Below are 22,576 nucleotides of genomic sequence, written 5' to 3'. Positions count from 1 at the left end.
GAGTGGTGTGTAACGGTGTGCGGCGGCTTGTGTGCAGGAGGTCCTGGTGGAGCAGCGCACCGCCCTGGGCGACCTGCTGCAGCAGCTGCTGAAGCAGAGGGACCAGCGGGAGCAGGAGCTGCGACAGGTTCTGGTGAGGAGGCGGCACGGCGGCTGGAGCCTCAAACACGTTTCATCAAGAAGAATGAGGACAGAGCGTTTACAGAAAGCTCGTGCGCTGATATTTCCCAGGTGGAGCTGGAGCTGAAGTCCGAGTCCAACCAGCAGAACTACTGGATGATCCAGTACCAGCGGCTGCTGGACGCCAAGCCGCTGTCGCTGCGGATGCAGGTGCGGTTGCAGGTCGGGCCGCGGGGGAAGCAGGCGAGTCGGGAGCGTCCTCTGAAGCTGTGCTCTGCCCCGCAGGAGGCCGGCGTGGAGAAGGAGCTGGTCCACCTGCTGTGCAAGCTGTCGGCCCAGCACTACCTGCCCGTCCTGGCCCACCACCGCGTCACCACCGAGGCCCTGCGGCTCATGACCTCCTCCGACCTCAAGAAGGTGAGTTCTCTGGACGGTCTCTGCAGGCGTGCCGGTGTGTGTTGACGCGTTGGCTTCACACATTGTCTTTATTTTCAGCTCGGTATTACTGAAATAGGAATCCAGAAAGCTCTTCTGAACTGGGCCCGGGAGCATCAGCCCGAAGGTACGCACACACACACACACACACACATACACGCACAAACACACGCCATCAGAGAGACTAGAGGACTGTACCATTCCTGTCTGTGTCCTGCAGCCGGGGCCTGTAAGGACGTGGACCAGGAGCCGCCGGCGGAGGCCGTCCCCACGGCCCCGTCGCCGTCTCCGTCTCCGTCGCCCTCCACCCCCCCGCTGCCCCCCCACGCCTCAAACTTCCAGTACCCCAGTCCGCCGCTCACCCCCGGGACCCCCGGGACCCCCGGCACCCCCGTCACCCCGTCGTGCCCCACCCCCGTGGAGGGGCCCGGCAGCTCCGAGTGCGTGGTCTGCATGGAGACCGTGGTAAGAGCCTGAACCTTCGTCTGTTCCTCTTTCGGACAGAAGCAGCTCTGCTGATAACGCCTCTCTCTCTCTCTCTCTCTCTCTCTCTCTCCCTCTCTCTGCAGGCTCAGGTCATCTTCCTGCCCTGCGGTCATGTGTGCTGCTGCCAGGTTTGCAGCGACGCCCTGCAGAACTGCCCGCTGTGCCGCAGCAGCACGAGCCAGCGGATACGCCTCTACCACACCTAGGGGCCCCCGGGGGCCCCCCCCCGACCCCACACCACTGTTCATGCATGACCCCGTAACTGTACCGAGGCTTGTGAAGCGCTGAGCCACTTTCTTGTATTTCTGTCCCCCATCCTCAAGCCCGTTGTATTTTATTGATTCTTATTTATTGTACATTCACGGCGGGGCCAGCGTACGGGCCCCGCTCACCGCTTACAGACTTCTTCTTTGCCTTAGTAGTATTCTCGACTGATGTGTGCCTTTCTGCTGGAAATCTGTTATCCTCCACCAGGGGTGTCAAACGCTTTCACTTCAGGGGCCGCGTGCAGTCCAACGCGACCTCGACGGGGCCGACGGCGGCGCCACGGCGTGATAATCTAGAGATACTGACAAATCAGAGGTTTCTTTTATTCTCAATGCTGAAAAAAAAAATACAAGGGAAGGTTCACGTTTGATGCACTTTTTAAAAAAAAAAATCGTAATGATTTTCAAAACTGTTTGAGAGACTTTATGCTGATACGGATAGCAGTAGCGGTGAGCCTGTCCTGGGAGGTGGCTGGCGTTAGCGTGACGGGCGCTCTACTTGTGAGATTTACGTCTGTAAATTGCACTTCCTGTGTTTATGATTACCTAGATTGCTTTGTTGTTGTGTGTCTCAGTTTTCTAGTATGTCGTCCACAGTGACTGAAACAGAATATTCAGTTTGTCTTTTTTTATTTTTTATATTTTGCTACGTCCAGATTGGACTCGTGTGACCTGGTCTTGGCCCCTGAGCCATATGTTTGACACCCCTGTTATAACCACTTTATGTGCGTCACTAACCAAAGTAATAATAGTCTATTATGATATCAGAGACTGAACTATATTATCTAATAATGATTGTTGAAGCTTTGCTGTCGTCAGGTCTGGTTTCCGTTGCTGTCCCAGCCTCCCGCTCCTCTTCATATCGTTCTCCAGCTTGTTTCCAGATTAATCTGAGGAAATCTCTGCTGTCGTGTTCATATATCTTCACTGGATTTGATCTATATCGAGAACTCCTCTTGCAAAATACCAACCTCTTCAAATCCTTGATGAAACTGGCTTCAGTGAGGTTTCATTCTTCTCTCGAGAAGGAATTCTTTGCTGAAAGCAGATAAATATTATCATATCTGAACTCAAGCTGGCCCAACACGCCATGTTTCCATCCAGAACCCAAAATAAGACGGTGTAAAGGTCAAACACAGCTCTCTGCAGTTAATATATAAAATATCAAGGCATATTTCAGGGAAGTGCAATATTGATCCTTCATCACACTCATCCTCGCAGGAAGTGAAACAGTTTTTAGACATTTCACAGGGAACTCCTCCACAGGGAACTCCTCCTCCTCCTGTCCCCCTTTTTTCCTTTTTTTTTTTTTTTTTTGTTTTTTTTTGGGAGGTTTCTGGGAGAAAACTCATGGACTTTAGGTAAAGCTGTGAGCCGTAGCGCCGAGTCAAAGCCTTGAACGTACCGAGTGTTTGAACTAACGTCATCACCCGTCTGTCCGCAGCCGTCACTGATGCTGGTCTACTCTAACAAGTGCTCTTAACCCCCCTGCATGTTGTAGTCACGTCTTAACCACGTAGGGAATGTGTCGTGTCACAGAATCACTGTACGGTCGATGTTCCATGTCAGAAAATACACTGTCATTTCCCTCTCTTCAGTCTCTTGAGTTTTTATCACTGGAACGCCTGGAAACCTACTGAAGTATACACTTTACATCAACACCAGTATAAAAGTGTGTTTGACAAATGGTTTCATAACCTTCAAATGCAACACATTTTTTCATTTTATAATGAGGTTGTCACTTTCAGCATCAACACCATTACAGCATAAGTGTTTTCAGCTTGTATTGGAAGAAGAAACAGGCCAGAATGAGATCTTTTCCATTAATGTGCAACTTTAGAAAGTTTTATCTCAAAGTGAGAAGGTCTCTAAAGTAGCTGCATAAACAGACTAATACAATATTTCTAAATTATACATTTCATGAATGCAACGTATGTTTTTTTTGTATATGAAGCTGTTTTTTTTAGCTGTTGTTTTCTTCTTAATTTCAGATTATTTACACGTTTTGGACTCCAGACATTTTTTTTATTTGGTGGAAAATCCTAAAAGAAGGCTCTTCATATGAAAATGAAAAGAGATTTACCACAATATTATTGCATGTTCAAACAGCCCTAAAAGAGTGACAAAGATCCCTGACTCAAGTCTTCATTTTAGAGCCGTCCTTTCTGTTTTTTTTTTTTTTCTCATTTTAGGTGAAATCTTCACATTGAAAGAAATCATTGTCTGCGTCTTTAAACATAAAACAAAATGCTTCTTCATTTGGTTTCTTAATTGTAGGACAGGAGTCAGGGATCTTTCTGTTTCAGGCTGTGTGAAAACAGAATTCATCAAACTTTATGACATTTATGCATAAAATCTACTGAATAAAGTCACTTGTTGGAGCAGTGCTCTTAGTAAGTACTCAGAAAAAGTATCTCAGTTCTTTCTTTTTTTCATACATACATACATACATACATACATACATATATATATATATATATATATATATATATATATATATATATATATATATATATATATATATATATATATATATATATGTATTTGTCCACTTGCATATGTCTCTATGTTTATTATATGTTTATAGACTTGGAACAGCAGAATCGGATAAGTCAGGTCTACTGTCAGTTTTCCAAACTTTCTTATAGTTCCCTGAATGCATCATAGTGGCCGTTCAGCCAATCAGAGAAGAGCTGCGCGGAAGTGTTGCGTTCACGGCAAAGGAGAGAAGCTACTCGCTCCCGGCTCAGGTCAAATAAAACTGTTTTCTGTCCGTTCGCGGGGTTATTGGAGGAAGACAGCAGGTTGAGGACGAGTCCAGCTGCGTCGAGTGTCTCAGTGAGTGCCACAACTCCTCGGGTTTAAAGTTGAATACGTGAAAAAGTCCACAGAAACATGACATGTCTGTTAGCTTAGCATGTTAGCCTTCTAGCAGTGGGAGCTAAAGTCAGGAAATAAAAACATTTTAATAATAAATAGTTCATTATTGTTTAACTAAATTATTATCTGCTCAAGGTGACTGTGTCATTAGAAAAGCTATTTCTGTGTAAAGTGCATCTCAGTGGGAGGAAAATGAACCTGAAGTGTCTGGTTTCCCACAGAGCTCTGTGTCAGTGAACGACATTTAAACAGTAAAGTCTTTATTTTCTTCATAAGATCCAAACTGAATCATTAGTGATGAAAGTAGAACACTTTAGGTGTATGAAAACATATGAAATCCTCTACGAACTTTCTTTATTATTGTTATGATGTCTATACTCATCCTAGACACATGTTTAATATTGTCCTTTACAGTTCTGTCATCACTTCTGTTGTAAAGTAGGCATCTTATTTTTTATTTAGATCATCAGAAAGATTACACCTATTTATCATCTGAATTGATGGAGACTGTTTTGTATTGAGAAGGTTATTTAGTATTTTGGTCAGATCACCTCACATCAGTCTACATCAGAGATTAAATCCATGATTTCTACAGTGATGATTACTTAAAAGAAAAGTTCTGAATGAATTCCAAACAGTTGAGGGAGTTCGCTGTCACTGAGGGGGAGATTGTGACCCCAGACCTGTGAGTGAAGTCCACCTGATCTCGAGGTGTTGTGATGAGACCGGTGTTGTCTGTGTGTGTGTGTGTGTGTGTGTGTGTCAGTCAGGATGTCGCCCCACGACCCCCCCACCCTGCTGGTCCTGTACGGCAGTCAGACCGGCACGGCTCAGGACACGGCCCAGAGGTTAGCTCGCCAGGCCCAGAGGAGGCGTGTCCAGGTCTGCCTGTCTCCTCTGGACGGCTACAATGTGGTGAGTGATGCTCAGGGTTTTAACTCACACACACACACACACACACACACACACACGCCTCACAGTCACGTTAATAATGCACTTCTGTGTGTGTGACATCCCCGAACAGGCTGAGCTCATCTCCGAGTCCCTGGTGGTGTTTGTGTGCTCCACCACCGGACAGGGAGAGCCTCCTGACAACATGAAGGTAACCCACCGCCTGCCGCTGCCCTGGTCTCTGTGTGACACCGGGAGAACTCACTTTGTTCATGTTTCCTCTCTTCAAAGAACTTCTGGAGGTTTCTTTTCAGGAAGTCTCTACCTGTGGGCTCTCTCAGCCGGCTGGACTGTGCTGTGTTGGGTCTGGGAGACTCCTCCTATCCGAAGTCAGTCCCACACATGAACCCACTTTACTGCAGTTTTTTCTTTTACAGAAACTAAATCGATCTGCGGCTTTGTGTTTGCAGGTTTAATTTTGTGGCCAAGAAGCTCCACAAGCGTCTGCAGCAGCTGGGAGCGTGCACGCTGCTGCCGGTGGGCCTGGCAGACGACCAGCACGACCTGGGGTGGGTGGTCCGCACCGCCATGGAGTCATGGGAAACCTGGTTTACACACACTGTGAATCAATCTAATTACTGTCATTATGTTATTTCAAACATTTATTTGGAAATGAACAGATAAATGAACAATAAGATCAGTAAGTGGTGTGTCCTGCTGCTTTAAAGTTGCTCCTATATATAAAATGTAGGATCAGATGGAGAAACAGTTCAAAGAGAGAAACAACGTGGACTCTGACCGGAGCTGTGTCCACACAGGTCTGACGCGGTGGTGGACCCCTGGCTGCAGGCGTTCTGGGACAAAGTGTTGAGTCTGTACCCGACTTTGAGGAACGTGCTCCCTCTGAGAGAAGATGAGCCGTGAGTATCACAAGTCCAGCTCATCTCAGTCAGACCGAAACTCCACAAACGCCCGACTGTCCTGGAATGTAGTCCTCGTTTTCAGAGGACGCCCTTTCTTCCTCTTCTTTATGCTGCATGTAGATCCTTTTGTATCAATGCATCGCTGATTAAATCCTGGTGTTAATGATCAGACTACCTCCATCGTTCACCTTCCACTTCCTGGACGGGGTGAGCGAGCAGACGGAGGACAGGCTATGGACGGACCCCCCCTCCTCCGCCCCCTCCCCGTCGCAGCCCTTCCCGGCCCGCATGCTGTCCAACCGGAGGGTGACGGAGGCGTCGCACTTCCAGGACGTCAGGCTCATCGAGTTCGACATCACACACTCGCACATGGAGTGAGTGAGAGGACGGGACTTCCTGGATTCCATCAGTCCTCCAAAGTGCAGTCACAGCTTCACGTGTGTGTGTGTGTGTGTGTGGTGTGTGGTGTGTGCAGGTTCACTGCCGGCGATGTGGTGATGATGCGTCCTCGTAACTCGGCTGAAGACGTCCGGCAATTCTGCGAGCTGCTGAGGTTACGACCTGACAGCGTCTTCACTCTCAGCGCCACAGGGAGCGCTGCAGGTGTGTGTGTGTCTTCCATTCATGAACACATTGGAGCTACACTCCCTGACATCTTCTCAGTGACTCCTGTTATAGTCTTGAAAATGTTAGTTCATGTCTCTGGTAGAGCCATGCATTTGTAAGTATCTCTGTTTCGGGTTCAGTTCCATCCAGACTCCCTCGGCCGTGCACGGTGCGCCACCTGGTGGAGAGCTACCTGGACGTGGCCGCCGTGCCTCGCCGCTCCTTCTTCGAGCTGCTGGCCTCCTTCGCCTCCAATGAGCTGGAGCGGGACAAGCTGGCCGAGTTCAGCTCCGCCGCGGGGCAGGACGAGCTGCACGGCTACTGCAACCGGCCGCGACGCACGGCGCTGGAGGTCGCACACACACACACAGATACACACACACACACACAGATACACACACACGTCTTTAAATCCCTCCGTTCTTGATGTGTGTGCTGGTGTTCCTGCTGCAGGTCCTGGCAGATTTCCCTCACACTACGGCTGAACTGAAAGCAGACTACCTCCTGGATCTGTTCCCTGAGATCCAGCCACGCTCCTTCTCCATCGCCTCGTCCCTGCAGGTCCTCCTCCTCCTCCTGCTCCTCCTCCTGCTCCTCCTCCTCCTCCTCCTCCTCCTCCTGCTCCTCCTCCTCCTCCTCCTCCTCCTGCTCCTCCTCCTCCTCCTCCTCGTCCTCCTCCTCCTGCCGCTCTCTGAAGCTCTCTGTCTCCTCAGGCTCATCCCAACAGACTGCACATCCTGGTGGCTGTGGTCCAGTACAGGACCAAGCTGTACCGGCCTCGGCGGGGGCTCTGCTCCTCCTGGCTGGCCTCCCTGGACCCGGCTGAAGGTGGGCCGCCTCTGCTCCTCCACACAGAGGAGGCGTCGTCAGTGAACAGCTGCTGATTCTACTTCCTGGTTGTTTGCGTTGCAGGCGAGGTGTCGGTGCCTCTGTGGGTGAAGAAGGGCAGTCTGAGGTTCCCCGTGCAGAAGGAGCGCCCGGTGATCATGGTTGGCCCGGGGACCGGCGTGGCCCCCTTCAGGGCGGCGTTACAGGAGCGCATCGCCGAGGGGAAAACCGGTGAGTCCGGCTCCCGCCGTCCCGCTCCTCCTCGCGTCCCGGGCCGGGTTTAAAGGAAGCCTGTCCTCCTCCGCCCCTCAGCCAACGTCCTGTTCTTCGGCTGCCGCTCCGAGTCCAAAGACTTCTACTTCAGGACGGAGTGGGAGGACATGAGGAGCGCCGGACACCTCGTCCTCTTCACCGCCTTCTCCAGAGACCAGGTCTGATCCTCCACAGATCCCAGAATTCACCTTCACAGTGATGATTTGACGTTTTACTCTTCTGTCACCTGATAAACTAAACAACGTCCCAATGTTACTCTTCCACTGGACCCTCTGACACACTGGATTTGTCCCACGGGCCTTATGTTTGACACCCCTGGTGTAAAGTGTCTCATTTCCTTTGAAAGTCTCGTTCATTCTCTTATTGTAACGGCACACACACACTGACAGACAGCTTGTGTGTGTGCAGGAGGAGAAGGTTTACGTGCAGCATCGAGTCCGGGAGAACGCCGCGCTCCTCTGGGACCTGGTGGCCAATCAGAACGCCTGCTTCTACATCGCCGGGTGAGGCTTTAAATGATGATGGAATCCATTCTTCTGGCAGCAGGGGGGTGTGGCGGACCGGCTCCTGTCTGCCGCTGGCTGAACCTCCTCTTCTCTCCCTTCGTGCAGGAACGCCAAACAGATGCCGGCCAGCGTGCGCGACGCCCTGAAGGAGGTCTTCCAGCAGGAGGGCCGTCTGACCGCCGAGCAGGCCCAGGAGATGCTGGAGGCCATGGAGAGGACGGGCCGCTTCCAGAGCGAGACCTGGTCCTGATCACTCCGTCTGCTCACAGCTCGCCTTTATCCAGACTGCTGTTACACTCTGATCCAGCCTAACGACAAACTTCAACCTGTGGCTTTAGAGGATAATCAAGTTGATTAAACCTCAATTTCAACATATTATCTGAAGCTGTGATGATATATAATAAAGTCTATATATATAAAGTCTATAATAAAGTCTGTTGAACAGAGTAAAAATAACTCTTATTTCAGAATTCAGAGCTGGAATCTACTGTAATTTAATTCATGATTGTTCTATATTTCAAAGCAATAGTTTAAGCTGGACAAAAACAGGATTTTTGTTGTGACAAAAATCTTACAGATTTTCTAGACGTTTTCGGAATTTAAAAAATTCTCAAAACTTGTAAAACTTGAAGTTGCATCAGTCAGTGTTGAACATGGTAAATCCGTCACAAAAACTCATATTGATGCAGTTTGTTATGGAAATAACTCACACTGTCATAATACACCAACATTAATGAACATTGTGTGAAAAAAAATCTTTTCAAACCTCTTCTAAAAGATCATTCTGAGGTCACGTCTGTTTAGAGCTGGACAGTTAAACCATGTGAGCACCCTCTGCTGGCAGCTGGAGGAAGGTCAGGGTCTCTGGAATAAGTCATCGCTTTGAAAATAGTTGATCTTCAAATCAAACTTAAAACTTAAAGTTCACACTGAAATATGAAATCAGGGAAAGTTTTTGAGGTTTGAAGTCAAACTGATTTCTATTCAGCAGAAAAACGTGCTGATGTTGAAGAGTTGGTATAAAAACATGCTGCAAAAGGTTCAGTTCATCAAATACAAAATCATTTAAAGCGACACTAAGGAACTTTTCAACCTTAATAAAACATTTTAATATCTTTTGTGATGATACATCAACTTACAACTAGTTGAATGACCCTCTGTCACGGGCTGAGGGCGTCAGTATTGCTTTCACTTGGACTGAGCAGCTGTGAGGAGGGTGGTAGGAACCCTGCACACTAAAAAGCTCCAAATGTGTGGACTGCTTTACGGCATGCGTCACATCACGATATAACATTGTTTAGCCACCATTAGATTCATTTAGATTCATTACCTCGTCGCTATCCATCCTTCTCACAGCCACTGGAAACAAATGAAGGCGAGTTCAGTCCGACAGCACGCCACCGGGAGCAGCATTTTACGACGCCATGCGCTAGTCCTCATGGGAACTGTAGTATTCGTTCAGGCAAAACACTACCGCTTTTGTCCACTGGCGCCGCCAAAATCAATGAAAACAAAGTTCCTTAGTGTTGCTTTAAGGTTAAATTACAAGAAAACTTAAAAAATACCACCAATAAAATAATTCTGTGACGATGAGAAGAATCACTGTTGTTTAATCATCTCATGTTTTATTGACAATATTGATGACTGATTAAATTATCGACTGTCTCGCTGAATAAATTAGACGTAGAGAGTAGAAAATGCTAGAGAAAGGCGAGTTCATCTCCTCCACTGCCGGTCGCGCCGAGGAAGGGGAGGAGTCGGAGTGGGAGGAGTCAGTCGGAGTGGGAGGAGTCTAGCAGGTCGGCTCAGATCAGCCTGTTGATGCTGACATGCAGTAAACCAGGAGCGTCCAGTCCAGGTCCTGCAGGATCCCCGTCCTTCATGCTGGGATGGGGGCGGGGCCTGAGCAGGACCTGGTCTGGACCCCTGCAGCGGAGCGGGTCCGCGAGGAGGGCTCCTCTCTCAGTTTGTGGCGCTGCGGGCCGGCGCTCCTCCTATCTGAGCGCCAGCGTGTGGACCTGGTAGATCTCCTTGGGGAAGTTGACCTGCTGCTCCTCGTGCACGATGCGGAGGCCCGCCCGGCCCACCAGGCTGCGCACGATGTCCAGGTCGCGGCAGACGCTGCTGTCCACCTCGTCGGGGACCACGCCCTCGTACGACACGTTGTCCTTGATGACGATGAGGCCGTTGGGCCGCAGGGCGCTGCGGCAGCGGCGCAGGAACTCCACCAGGTGGTTGTCCGTCAGGTGGCCTGATGGGAAACGGGAAGCAGGAACCACGATGAGTCACGGCGCGCTGAAACCCGGCCGTGGCCTTCGCAGCCCGACTCACCGATCACCCACTGGATCCAGATGACGTCGTAGCGCCCGCTCTCGGGCACGAAGTCCTGCAGGCCGCAGCAGAAGAAGTGGCCCACCCTCTTGGCCTCCTCGCCCAGGTAGGGCCTGGCCTTGTCCAGGAACTCCTGCGTCACGTCCACCAGGTCCACGGTCTGGAAGAGCGGCAGCAGCAGGCGCTTGCTGATCCTCCCGATGCCGGCGCCGCAGTCCAGGGCGCAGCCCGAACCCGTCTTCCCCTCGCCTTCCTGCAGGGACAAGTGGCACAACTGACCTGAGCTTATATGAAAATCAGACATCAAACCGATTCTTCTTCCTGGCCACACGTGTTGCTAAGCAGAATCTCTTTCATCCAGTTGGACTGAAGGAGCGTCTTACGCCGAGGAACTTCTGCAGGAAGGCTTTGGAGCCGTTGATGTCGATGCTGGAGATGCTGCCGTAGCCTCCCAGCATGCCGTCCACCGTGGGCGGGACGTCCTTCCAGTAACCCTCAGCGTTGGAGTAGAAGCTGTCTTCGTTCCCTGCTATGTCCCCCATCCTGACACACACACACACACACACAAATCAGTATCCTGAATGATTCAACAATCTCCCCATCTCCTGTTCACTCGAGTACTGCTGCTCTGCAGCTCCCACTAGTGGTGAGCAGGAACATGACAGTCAAGCAGAACCTCCATCAACAAACACTGGCTGGTTAAAATGAACGAGGCTCCAGATGTTTAACTATGTCCCAGATGACTCGTGCTCCTCATCCACATCTGGATCATATGAGATTTTTTATCAACTATAAAATCAACCTGCTGGACTAGATAACTGAAGGCGACGTCAGTGAGAACAGGGCCTGGTGTGTTTGTTGATCAAGTCTGAAACTCTTTGACCCCCCCCCTCCATGTCGTCATGGACTCCCGTGGCTTCTAGTCCGTCCTCATTATGACACACACGGCTAAAAGTGTCGCGGCGCTCAGCTGTCAGCAGTCATCTGGTGCTGATAGCAGGAGGTCAAACTTTCTACATTCCCGCGAGCAGTTTGCTCACGCTCACACGTGGATTCACTCTGTGTCACTTCACACTCCACTGCAAGTTATACATCACTGTCTGAATCATGTTTGACTTTGCAGATTACACTCTGAAAAACTGATGAGTCTGCAGACTGTGGAGTGAACACGAGAGCTTGGATCCATCCTGCCTGATGTGAGGGAGCAGAGATTCAGGCTGAAACTCCAAAGTCTACCTGAGGGTGTCCATCCCTTCATGATCACAGTGGATCATCTTCAGACAGACACTTCCAGCTCACAAAGATCAAACCACCTCACATGAAGAGATGTCAAAACCAGCTCTGTTTGTCTGAATGTTCAAGGAAAATAAAATCCAGGCAGCGTTTATAAGATGAAAGGACTCAAGCGGTTCCTGAAACACACCAGAGTTTAGACAGAGGAGGAGGAGTGACATTTAAAGTTCAGCCCATAAATCTGCAGCCATGCTGGCATGTTAGTATGAACCTCTGTCTCATGACTTCAAGAATGGAGACAGATCTGACGGTAGAAGTCGCTCCAAAGTTCTATGAGCAAGGTGTTTCTTACGTTTTGGCCAGTGTGTGTGTGTGTGTGTGTGTGTGTGTGTGTGTGTGTGTGTGTGTGTGTGTGTGTACAGAGGTGAAAAAATGAAAAAAAGTCCAGTGGAACGATCAGCACTCCTCCTCGAACCGTAGCTCACCCCCTACCTGAAAACCTTCTCCTGAGAAAAGTTATAACAGCAAACGACCCCTGACTGAACTATTCAGACCGGCTACAGCCCGCGGGCCTCATGTTTCCCTTACTGTTGCCATGGAAACCATGGACCAGGGTCCATCAAAACAGTGATGAAGTAGTAAAACAGATTTTTAGACTGTTTAAAACATGATACAGTGCAATTTGAAGTGTGTGTGCGGGCGTGTGTTAGCTGCTGTGTGAGTGTGTTAGCTTGTAGCCTCCGTGCTAACCGAGCGTCCAGCCGAACGAGGATATAAAGTTTAAAACACACCAACCTGGCCGTCTCACCCCCGGTCTCACCCCGTCTCACCCCCGAGCTCTCCCTCTCCTCCGGCTCCTCGTGCTCCGCTGAGAGCCTCACGTTTCTATTTGGGACCTGCGGCACGAGCACGACGTCATTTCCTTATTTGGGAGAAGGAGGCGGAGCGGCGCCCTCTGCTGGCCGGAGGAGGAAGAGCGGCGCCCTCTGCTGGGAATGGAACCTCCTGCAGGCTCTGGCACTGTCATTCTGACTTTTAAACTTTATTTCCAATAAAAATAAATAAATAAATAAATAAATAAATAAATAAATAAATAAATAAATAAATAAATAAAAATAAATAAACAAACAAGCGTTTATATTTAGGGAGTTCATCATTTATTCTTTGATAACGATAATAACAGAGCCATATTTCTGCCTAAAATATGGTTTGAGATTAATGAATGCAGAACACTTCCAAACAAACAGAATTAATATGTTCAATATCTTTTTTCATCTATGAATATTTGGTCAGCATGTTTCATCATCGCTGATTTGAAATAGTAACACTGGTCATATTGTGAACACACAAATGTCTAATCTATCTATCTATCTATCTATCTATCTATCTATCTATCTTTCCGTGGCTGTCATGGAGCTGCTATGTGGCTACTGAGCCACACGGGGGCAGTGTGGTACAGTGGTTCTTCTGTACACCCTCCTTTTGAGCTTTGTTGAACTTTTTCATGTTTAACTTTAAAAAAAATATACTCAAAACTGCAACACGTCCACGTGCTGACACCTGTCATGTCATGTGTTCGTTCGTCACTTTATTTTGTTTTTGGTTTTTTTACTGATTGTTTTCAGTTTATCAGTACAGACTGTAACTCTGTTATCACAGAGTCTAATGAGATTCACCACAGTGTGTGTGTGTGTGTGTGTGTGTGGGGGGGGGGGGGGGGGGGGGGGGGGGTTGCGTGCCTGCGTGCCTGCGTGCGTGTATAGCAGTACACACACTCTCCAGTGAGGGGAGCTCCTGTGTAAAAAACCATCAGGAAATAAATAAATAAAAGGAGGGGAAATATAAATAAGAAAAGACACTAATTTGTGTCACAATGTAGTGAGCTCAGCTCGAGGACACACACACACACACACACACACACACACACACACACACACACACACACACACACTCACACGGCACAGTGAGAACATGCAGACTGTCCACTGGAAGGTCTGAGCCACAGTTTGAACCCTCCTCTTCGGTGCTGACCACTTTCAACTGCAACACAGTCCTGATGCTCTGGTTTAATTTATCTATTTAGTTTACTTTTCACCTTCATTAACTCTTCAAATGCACTTGTATGGGGAAGCAGCAAGAAATCCCTGTCTCAAACAACACAAAAAAGTATACAGATAACATAAAAATGTGGAGATTTTTCACATCAGACTGATTAAATTCCAACAACAACCGAATAAAACAATCAACACACTCAAAACTACATATAGACACAACTTCATTATTATAACGTGACTCTATTTATAGTCTTTACGCCACAACTCCACACAGCAAATATCATCTGTGGATCCAGATATGAGAACATGAAGCTATATGAGCCCATTTTGGACCCAAAGCTTCAAGATGAGCTTGATTTGAAAGGTTTGATGTGAAGTTACTAATTAAAAAAAAGCTTTCTGCTTCTTTGTGATTCTTCCTCTTCGGGGTCCAGGGAGGCTGGAGCCACTAAGGCCAGCAAGAGGCCGGAGCACTCCCGAGCAACTGAAATTCTAAACTAAAAGTCTGAATTTTCATACGACATGATAACAGCTTCCAAGCCACTTCATTATATAGGAAAATAGGCAGTAAAAAACAAAACAAAACAAAACCCAGAACATTTTGTTTTAGGTTGTTCCAGAAAGTCAAAAATGTCTAATTTGGATTTTTCCTCTTTTATACCATGTTTGTAAGAAGCAAGCGTTTGTGGAATACACACCAAAGTCAAGGACACTCAACAAATTTGCCAAATTTTGTCAGTCAGACAGCTTCTCTCCGCTGTTGGCCGGAGCACTGGCTGATTCCGATCTGGAGACAGAGCACAGATTATTTACCGATTCATCCATGGAAGCAACAGGAGTGTCAGTAGACACAGCCTGAACAAACAGCCTCTCTCTCCTCTCGCTGTGAAGCGTCTGGTTCTGTTGTTCCTGCATCTTTCTGCTTCTTCTACTTGTTAATAGCTTATCAGTACATTTCTGATCAGAACAGGCCGTCTGACACTGAGTTTCAGTCAGTTTTATTTCTATAATACCATCGAGAACCAGGTGAATTAAAAATGCGTTTGCGCCGGCTCTTTGCGCCCGATGACATTTGGACAAACTGTGCATGAAATCATCTCTGTGCACGGTATGAACCAGCCTCTGAGGCTCAGCCACTCAATAACCTGTATCAAATCAGCTAAAGTGGACTTTCAGACGCTCCAGCATGTCACTCTGATATTCAGGCCTCAATAAAGTGAAATATTTGGTGAAGGAGAATTCCAAGTTTCAAACGGAAATTTCCGGACTTGAACTTCCTCCTGTTCTGTGACATTTAGAGTCAAGTGTTAAAAAGCTGTTGGAGACTTGTTGAGGAATAAGAGAGCTTTCCATATGGTGTCCTGCAGAAAAAGTGTTGTAATCAGAGAAGTGATACATTCTGCCTCATAAAGGGTTAAAATATAATGAAACACACCCACATGCATCGATCTCCTGCAGGTGGCGACTGATTAAATGAATCTAAAAGACATCAACAGTCATCAAATCCTTTCCTTTATGAATATGGATCGTTGTGTTTGTGAGGAGTGTGAAGCCTCCTGGATGTGACCGGGCTCAGGGTGTGTGTGTGAAGGCAGCCGACAGAACGGTGAAACCTCGTGTGTGTGTGTGTGTGTGTGTGTGTTTGGAAACCAGAGGGATGCAGGAAGAGGGCTGCAGCCTCGCAGATGCACCGGAGCATTTTCCTATAAATATTTCAGGGAGGTAAACTCTGCTCCAACTCTTCCGTTCTCTGCTCGCTGCCGCGGTTCAAACTGCAGAAAGGAAAGAGAGAGCAGGGAATGCTGGGCTATCTCAGCCTGGTGGGGCTCCGCTGGCTCTGAACTCTGGTTATCCAACAGGGAAACTATTCTGCATCCCCAAGAAACGAGTTCACACGTCTCACTGGCCTGCTCCGAAATATGAGAAATCAATGAGGCTAATCATACATAAATGAAAAGAAACGGTGAGATTCTCATTCATTCGTGTGAAGAGCTGCACAGCGCAGCTCAGAATTAAAGTGAATTACAGAATCCTCTGAGGGTTTTGGTCGATTCCTTTCCTGCCTGTTGGTGCACGCTGACCAATGAGGACGGGGAGTGTGTGAGGGGAGTGAACACACTCCTGGAGCTGGAGTGTGGACGAGTGCATCAGTCCTGCAGCATCACAGTGATGGAGCGAGAGCAGGAATCAAACCGTCTCTCCTCTAGAACCTCAGAACAACAGAAACACTCTTCTGGTCCAAAACTACTCCTCTGATAAAACAGCGAGCTTTTATCAAGGATCACAGCGCACTACTGGAGCTGTTTGGAGTGTTTGATGCACTTTACTTGAATGCACAATTGAGTCAAAACAACAACTGTGTGTGTGTGTGTGTTTGGTGTTTTGTGATTAACGGTGCTCTGATCATCCACCGGTAATCTAAGAAGAACTGTTTGTTAGCAGGAAATAGGATTTATGCCCTGGGCACAACTTTCTATGAATAAATTTCCATACTTAGAATAAAGACACTGAAATAACAGAGCGGTAAAAGTTTGGGGACTAAATCTCACTTAACTTAAAGGAAAACTGTTTTGGTTAAAATCAGCTTTATTTTCTTTTAATGTTTGTGTAAAGTTGGTATGAATCTGTGCTCGTTCAGTTGCCTGATAAGTTTGCAGTTGGGTTTTCCAGAGAACTGTTGTGTTTGTGTGTTGTTCACCAGATTTCCATGCAAACGGACATCATTCCCAAAACATCGGCGTGTGAAGCTGAAAGTTTTCACAAACGAAAATGCAAAAATGAAGCGTTTTCATCTGAATCATTGTCCGTTCAGCATGAGAGAGAGAGAGAGAGAGAGAGAGAGAGAGAGAGAGAGAGAGAGAGAGAGAGAGAGAGAGAGAGAGAGAGAGAGAGAGAGAGGCAGAGCTGCACAGCTCCTCAGAGTTTGGTGTTCTGTTCAAGCTTTATTGGAAAAGCATCCACAGTGAGAAAAGCACTGAAATTAGATATTGATTTGATCCTGCCCGCCTCTCCCTCTCTCTCTTTCTCCCTCTCTCTCTCTTTCTGTCTCTCTCTCTCTCTCTCTCACTTCGACACTTTTTAAATGTGTTCCATTGAGAATTATCTAATTTATGCTCTATGGCCCTCCTCCTCCTCCTCCTCCTCCTCCTCCTCATCTTTATGCATCCAAATATTTAGAAAGGCGGCTTCCTCATTCATGAGTCCAGTAGGTGAGTGTGTGTGACTGTCTCTGTGTGTCCTGTGATGGACTGTTCACCTGTCCAGGTGAACCTTTAGCTGAGATCCCATCCCATCTGATCAGGCCAACCTCATCTCTGTCGCACCGGAATTCTAACTATAGAAACTTTTCAAACATCCTGCAACATCCTGGAGCAGCAGAGGTCGGCCCTGGGTGGACTGGACACGAGCACAGCTACCGGTCCACATCACGTCTCAGGTCAGATTCTGAAGGCCTCTGCAGACCAGCTGGCGGAGGAATCCACCAATCAATTCAATTCAATCCAGCTTTATTTATATCGTGCCAAATACAACACAATCGCTTCAAGGCACCTCTTCACAGAGAAACCCAATAATTCCACATGAGTAAACGTAACTGACTGTAGAAATGAAAAACTCTCTTTTAACAGGGACAGACCGTTGCAGAGCCGGGCTCAGAGGTGGCGGCTCGCTGCTGTTCGCACATCCTCCGCTGCCCCCTCCTCGACTCCCTCCTTGCCCTGCGACCACATCCCTCTTCACAGCGGCAGCCTGCTGACGGCGCCGCCGCCGCAGGACTGATAACAAACAACTGTTGAGGTGAATCAGCCTGCAGGGACCAGGCCGGAATCCAGTCTCAGCAACACCAGCCAGACCAGGGAGCTGCTGGTAGATGTTGCAGGAGTGAAGACGTTTTTTTTTAATTTAATTCAGATTTTTCACTCAACTGCAGTGGTTTGAATTACTATTATTATTATTATTTTCATTTTAAACCGTGGCACCACCAAACTTTTCAAGTGGTTTCATTCTATGACAAATACACCCCTGAAATACGCCCCTGAGATTAAACTGAGTTGATTTATGTGCGAATGAGGTTGATATTCTGATCAATCCGTCCTGAATCCAATCAGAGACTCTGCAGACTGAAAATAAACTCAACAGAGGTCGGATCTCGTCATCGGGGCTAACAGAAAATCACAGACTCACTACTGCCCCCTGATGCATCAGAGTGGCGTTACTTCAACTTTTACGAACTCCTCCTTTATAAACTCTTTTCAGGGTTTTCAGTAAAATACCACAGAGGTTACCTCGGGATAGTTCAATACCTCAAAGTTTTCACACCGTTAAAACATGATGAAACACACTGAAAAGAACTACACTGAGCGAAAACTCAGATATTTCACCATTTGTACCTTGAAATAGTTATTTCAGGACTTCTGTAAAATCTTTTTGTCCTATGATAATGTATTATTTGCAAATAAAGTACCTTGAATATGACTCCCTATAAGCTTTGAGCATGTGTTTGAAAATTCAAACTAGTTTCCAAAACTTCGTGTTATGCAGTTTTTCGTAGTTTAAACACCTCTGATCAGATGAACTGACTCTGTTGAGCAGCGCGGCAGCAGCAGCATCCAGCTCAGTTCAGAATGACAGCTGAATTATGGATGATGGGATTCTCATCAATATACACTTACGAGTTTGAAAGAAACAGAAAGTCAAGCAGAAGTGATCAAACAAGCGCGTGTGATGAGGAAAACAGTGCTGGTAGATGTATTAAAACACAGTTTAATACGTCGAATATGTGTTTGTTTGTTTTTTAATTAAGGAAATAAAAAAGTGCGTATGATGTGCAGGTCTGTGCTCTTTTAAACCCCGCCACACTAACATGAGACATGTGTTCACCCTCATGTATTCATCTTCTGTTTCGGCGGCAGCAGATCCCTCCTACATTCTTCTTCTTTTAAAGAGAATATTGCAGCAAAGAAGAGGAACAATCTGCGAAAGCTTGCCAAGAAGAAAATAACAAGCAGAGCCTTCCTCCCCCTCTCCTCTCCTCCCATCTCCCCCGGGCTCACCTTCACTCATCACCTCATCTATTTTTCCTCCACTGTTGCCAGGCAACAGACAGGAAGAGCATCACTTGGAGACGTCAAAACCACAGGAAGAGCTCGGAGAAAAACACATCGCCGCCGCGCAGATGCACCATGAAAGAGCCCGAGTTTATCCCGATGAAATCCTCCGTCTTCTTCGCCGAGGAGAGACGTGATGCGGCGAGCGAGAGCGCTAACGAACGAACGAGCGAACGAACGAACGGACGAACGTCACCATCAGCACTGAAAACATGGAGCATCCTGTGAACCAGAGCCTCACATAGATAGACAGACAGACAGATAGATAGATAGATAGATAGATAGATAGATAGATAGATAGATAGATAGATAGATAGACAGATAGACAGACAGACCGTCGGCCTGGCTGTGAAGCCTTTGTCTGTGGTTCGGCTGCTCTGAGTCTGTTCCTCCATGTTCTCAGTCCTCCCCGGTGGATTGCTTCATGTCCCGGGTTTCCGGTTTGATCCTCTCCCTGCCGTCTGATATCACTGTGGAATTCGTTCCTCTTTGTTTCGGGGGGGGGTTTCTGTTCAGTGTCTCTGTCTGATCGTCTGTGGTCTCTTTCTCTTCCTTCTCTTTTGTTCGTGCTTGTTCTCATGCTTTCAGACTCATGAGTCCGGCCGGCCTGGTTCGGCTCCTCTGAGAGACGTTTCTGTGGTCCTGGACTCCCTCCTTGTTTTGCCCCCATTGTTCCAGTTTTGACTTATCTTCATTTACTCAGCAAAACAGGATTCTGGATTTTAGAAAGAAAATAAATCTATATCGGAGATGATCTGTCACAAAGTCACAGCTGTGGGCAGCGGAAGAGACTCAAGGAAGACGGTACAATGAAGTCCACTAATAAAAGTCATGTGGAGCCAGCTGAGGAAGTAAATTAAATCACTGCAGAAAGAGCAGCAGCTCTGAAGGCTGAACTGATTCACTTCTGACATCAAACACTGTGATCATCGTGAACTGATCGTGATCATCACGAGTGTTCCAGATGTTTTAAAACCACATTTTGAACTACACACTGCTGTATAAGCATTATCTCCCCTGATGTTACACATTCACGAGGACAAACAATCAATCCAGTGTGTTATTTTGTGCGTCTCTCAGATTGAGTCCTCTGTGTGTAAGAAGATCAATTTCAACATGTGTCTGTGTGCAACATCAAGTTTACCTTCTTTAGATGCTTAAATCTGCAGTAGATCAGGGCCTTTCATTATTAACCAGTGAGCCAGAACATTATAACCTGAGGTGAACATCATCTATCCATTTTGGTGGGAACGATTCCCACCAAAGATGTCGAGTTCTAGTAAGAGAGAGAGCTGTTTTGGTTCAGACTGAATCAGAACTGAAGCTTCCATGTTTGGTGGTCCAGGACACGGAAACCTGTGAACCAGGGACAGGGTCAAAGGCTGATCCAACAGAAGAGGGGCTGTCATTTGAAATGCTGGAAAACTTAGTTGTATTTTTTTCATTTTTTTTACTTACACACACTATATCCAGAGGTTCTTTGACTTCCTGTTGCCTCTCTATCATCTCCAACCAGTCTGTCCATCCTCCCCTGACCTCCAGCATCAACGAGGCCTTCTGTCCCAGAGAACTGCTGCTCGCTGGAGACTTTCTCTGTTGAACGGCGCTCTGGAAGCCTCACAGATGGCGGTGTGTGAAAATCCCAGCAGATCAGCAGTTTGTGAAACAGTCAGATCAGCCCATCTGTCACCAACAATCAAAGTCAGTTAAAGCCTCTTCCTCCTCATCCTGATGCTCACTTTGAGCTCCAGCAGGTTGCTTCACGTCTTCTTTCTGATTGAATGATGGTGCTCTGCCACGTGAGCGGTTGCTCAGATATTTGCAAAAGGTGAAGAGATGTACCTGATGTCTGGTGTGAGTTTATTACCAAACTGTTCAGTGACTTCTGAATCCAGTTTTCTAAGTTTCGCTCTTCTTGAGGGGACTGTCTTCATGTCTAGAAACGTCGTCTCTTGTGTGAGTGATACAGGAATTATGTAATCCCACAACTGTCAAGCTGTCAGTGGTCACAATCCCCGCCTGACAGCGGGATCTAAGCTGTGTTCGCACGGCGGAAGACGCTTCATTCATCCGTCGGCGGCCATCAGCCATAACATTATGACAACACGTGTGGCGATATGACGATCGTACTTCTGCTGAAACGTGGAAACGAAGCTCTAGAGTCGCTCCGTGAACCGGGACGAGGGGGTCGACACCCCGTGGCACACCTGGGATCCCGTCCCACCGCACTGCCTCCACCAGCTGCACTCTCTCCGCTTTAAGACTTGTTGTGATGCTCTCTTTTACATGTGTCAGCAATTAACCTCACATGTGGATTTTGGGGCTGTGGAAGGAAACTGGAGCATCTGGAGGAAACCCACACACACACTCAAACACTGCAAACTCCACACAGGCAGGCCCCAGCTGGTACTCCAACCCAGAACGTCTTGCTTCGAGGTGACAGTGCAAACCACTGCTCCACCAAAACGGACAGACCAAAGAAATAATGAGAGGATTTCAGAAATCTAGAAACAAAAAGAAAATTAAAAATTCCTAGGTAATATTTTTTCTTTTGCAATAGAAAATTTAGACACAAGTTCTTAATTGTAAAAAAATAATGCTACTTGTGACTTTCTTGATTCACTGAACGTAGTTGTTTAATTTTTTTTTCCCTGCAGGCTGCATGTGATCAGTGTCAAACTGTGAGATTATTAAAGACTCTGAACTCTAAAACCACAGTGTTATAGCTCAGTAATATTACAATGAAATGTGCTGAACCAAGAACACCAGGAGAATACAATGTGACCGTGACCAGAAGAAACTAGAATTTAAAATTAACCTGAATAACAACACAAATATGTGAAATGTACATCCGTACTTTGGGAACATTCTGTCCTGAGCTTCACCTGATCTGCTCCAACTCTACTTGTTTTCCTTTAAAACAGACAATAAGTCATCAGAAGGCTTTCCTCTCGGAATTTAATCCATTAATCATCTTTCTAAATCTTTATCTGACATATTGTGACTTCTCTTTCTTTCCATTGAAGCTCATCTCCTATAAAAACCCAAAATAAAACAAAAGAAAAACTTCTATTGTGGCTGGCTTGGAGTTAGTAGGCTAAAGCTGAAGGTTTTAAACATCCAACAACTCTTTGTTAAACTGCTGCAGAGTCAGTCGCTTAAACCTAATTCATATTCCACATGATACGATATGTGAAGCATATCGCGCTGCAGCAAACCAGCGCCGCACAGCCTCTGCACTGATGCTTCTTCAAAACACTCATCCAACGGAAAGCTGAGTCCCACATCAGAGATACTGTAGTCATGTAGCATCACTGGAGAGTGAGCGCCGAAACTATTAGCATGTAGCATGATGTTGACGGTGTTGGATTGCTTTCAGTGTGACTGTCATCTACCCAGTCCCAGGAGAATCTGTTGTTACGTCTGCTGCTGTTCCTAAAAGAGTGATATAATGTTACTTGCCTATTGGAATTTATTTGAAAAAAACAAAACACAAATTTCAAAGCACTGTTTCAAAAAAAAAATTAAAAAAAATAAAAATAAAAAATTTACATTTAAACAACACATCCCAGATCTCACTGCATGACATATTCTGGTTAATCATGCACACTAATAACACAGTGGAAATTAGTTGAAAAC

At 46.9% G+C, this 22,576-nt stretch overlaps 3 protein-coding genes across 5 annotated transcripts in view; 2 read left to right on the top strand and 1 right to left on the bottom strand.

Moving 5' to 3' along the window:
• The window catches only part of lrsam1 (leucine rich repeat and sterile alpha motif containing 1), a 29,157-nt gene extending 6,812 nt beyond the window's left edge, over window positions 1-22,345 (top strand). The window contains exons 20-27 of one of the 2 annotated variants that reach the window (XM_030084972.1): window positions 38-133; window positions 232-330; window positions 406-537; window positions 616-682; window positions 776-1,020; window positions 1,125-1,254; window positions 5,065-5,071; window positions 22,333-22,345. In XM_030084972.1, the coding sequence (XP_029940832.1) occupies window positions 38-133; window positions 232-330; window positions 406-537; window positions 616-682; window positions 776-1,020; window positions 1,125-1,247 (762 nt within the window). In that variant the 3' untranslated portion in view covers window positions 1,248-1,254; window positions 5,065-5,071; window positions 22,333-22,345. Of the gene's footprint in view, window positions 1-37; window positions 134-231; window positions 331-405; window positions 538-615; window positions 683-775; window positions 1,021-1,124; window positions 2,891-5,064; window positions 5,072-22,332 lie in introns of those variants that run through there. The other variant, XM_030084971.1, reaches the window with a different exon arrangement.
• Window positions 4,018-9,210, top strand: ndor1 (NADPH dependent diflavin oxidoreductase 1). 2 transcript variants are annotated; one of them, XM_030084976.1, is made up of 15 exons: window positions 4,018-4,145; window positions 4,954-5,102; window positions 5,212-5,289; window positions 5,370-5,467; window positions 5,549-5,647; window positions 5,897-5,998; window positions 6,172-6,375; window positions 6,477-6,604; window positions 6,748-6,959; window positions 7,061-7,168; window positions 7,321-7,435; window positions 7,520-7,666; window positions 7,748-7,866; window positions 8,117-8,211; window positions 8,320-9,210. In XM_030084976.1, the coding sequence occupies exons 2-15, from the start codon at window positions 4,959-4,961 to the stop codon at window positions 8,462-8,464; spliced, it is 1,794 nt and encodes a 597-aa protein (XP_029940836.1). In that variant the 5' UTR covers window positions 4,018-4,145; window positions 4,954-4,958; the 3' UTR covers window positions 8,465-9,210. The 2 variants fall into 2 exon arrangements, with proteins under 2 accessions (XP_029940836.1, XP_029940834.1); XM_030084974.1 differs by having other exon boundaries at window positions 4,958-5,102; window positions 8,320-8,464.
• On the bottom strand, window positions 9,703-12,694 carry ntmt1 (N-terminal Xaa-Pro-Lys N-methyltransferase 1). Its single transcript, XM_030084988.1, has 4 exons — window positions 12,574-12,694; window positions 10,929-11,088; window positions 10,546-10,798; window positions 9,703-10,465 (listed from the first exon to the last, which is right to left on the bottom strand). The coding sequence occupies exons 2-4, from the start codon at window positions 11,085-11,087 to the stop codon at window positions 10,209-10,211; spliced, it is 669 nt and encodes a 222-aa protein (XP_029940848.1). The 5' UTR covers window position 11,088; window positions 12,574-12,694; the 3' UTR covers window positions 9,703-10,208.
• Window positions 22,346-22,576: the final 231 nt, after the last annotated feature.

Source organism: Salarias fasciatus (genome assembly GCF_902148845.1).
Source record: "Salarias fasciatus chromosome 7 unlocalized genomic scaffold, fSalaFa1.1 super_scaffold_4, whole genome shotgun sequence".
Classification (NCBI taxonomy): domain Eukaryota; kingdom Metazoa; phylum Chordata; class Actinopteri; order Blenniiformes; family Blenniidae; genus Salarias; species Salarias fasciatus.
Note: the sequence above shows the minus strand (reverse complement) of the source record. Positions and strands in the feature narration are given on the sequence as shown.

What these genes read in the sequence shown, in the direction of transcription:
- ndor1 (XM_030084976.1), top strand. Translation starts at nt 4,959, where the DNA reads ATGTCGCCCCACGACCCCCCCACCCTGCTGGTCCTGTACGGCAGTCAG. An exon ending in CTCCCTGGACCCGGCTGAAG is followed by an intron (nt 7,436 to 7,519) that starts GTGGGCCGCCTC and finishes TTTGCGTTGCAG; the next exon opens with GCGAGGTGTCGGTGCCTCTG. An exon ending in CCGCCTTCTCCAGAGACCAG is followed by an intron (nt 7,867 to 8,116) that starts GTCTGATCCTCC and finishes GTGTGTGTGCAG; the next exon opens with GAGGAGAAGGTTTACGTGCA.
- ntmt1 (XM_030084988.1), bottom strand. Translation starts at nt 11,087, where the DNA reads ATGGGGGACATAGCAGGGAACGAAGACAGCTTCTACTCCAACGCTGAG. An exon ending in TCCTGCAGAAGTTCCTCGGC is followed by an intron (nt 10,799 to 10,928) that starts GTAAGACGCTCC and finishes TTGTCCCTGCAG; the next exon opens with GAAGGCGAGGGGAAGACGGG. An exon ending in CTGGATCCAGTGGGTGATCG is followed by an intron (nt 10,466 to 10,545) that starts GTGAGTCGGGCT and finishes GTTTCCCATCAG; the next exon opens with GCCACCTGACGGACAACCAC.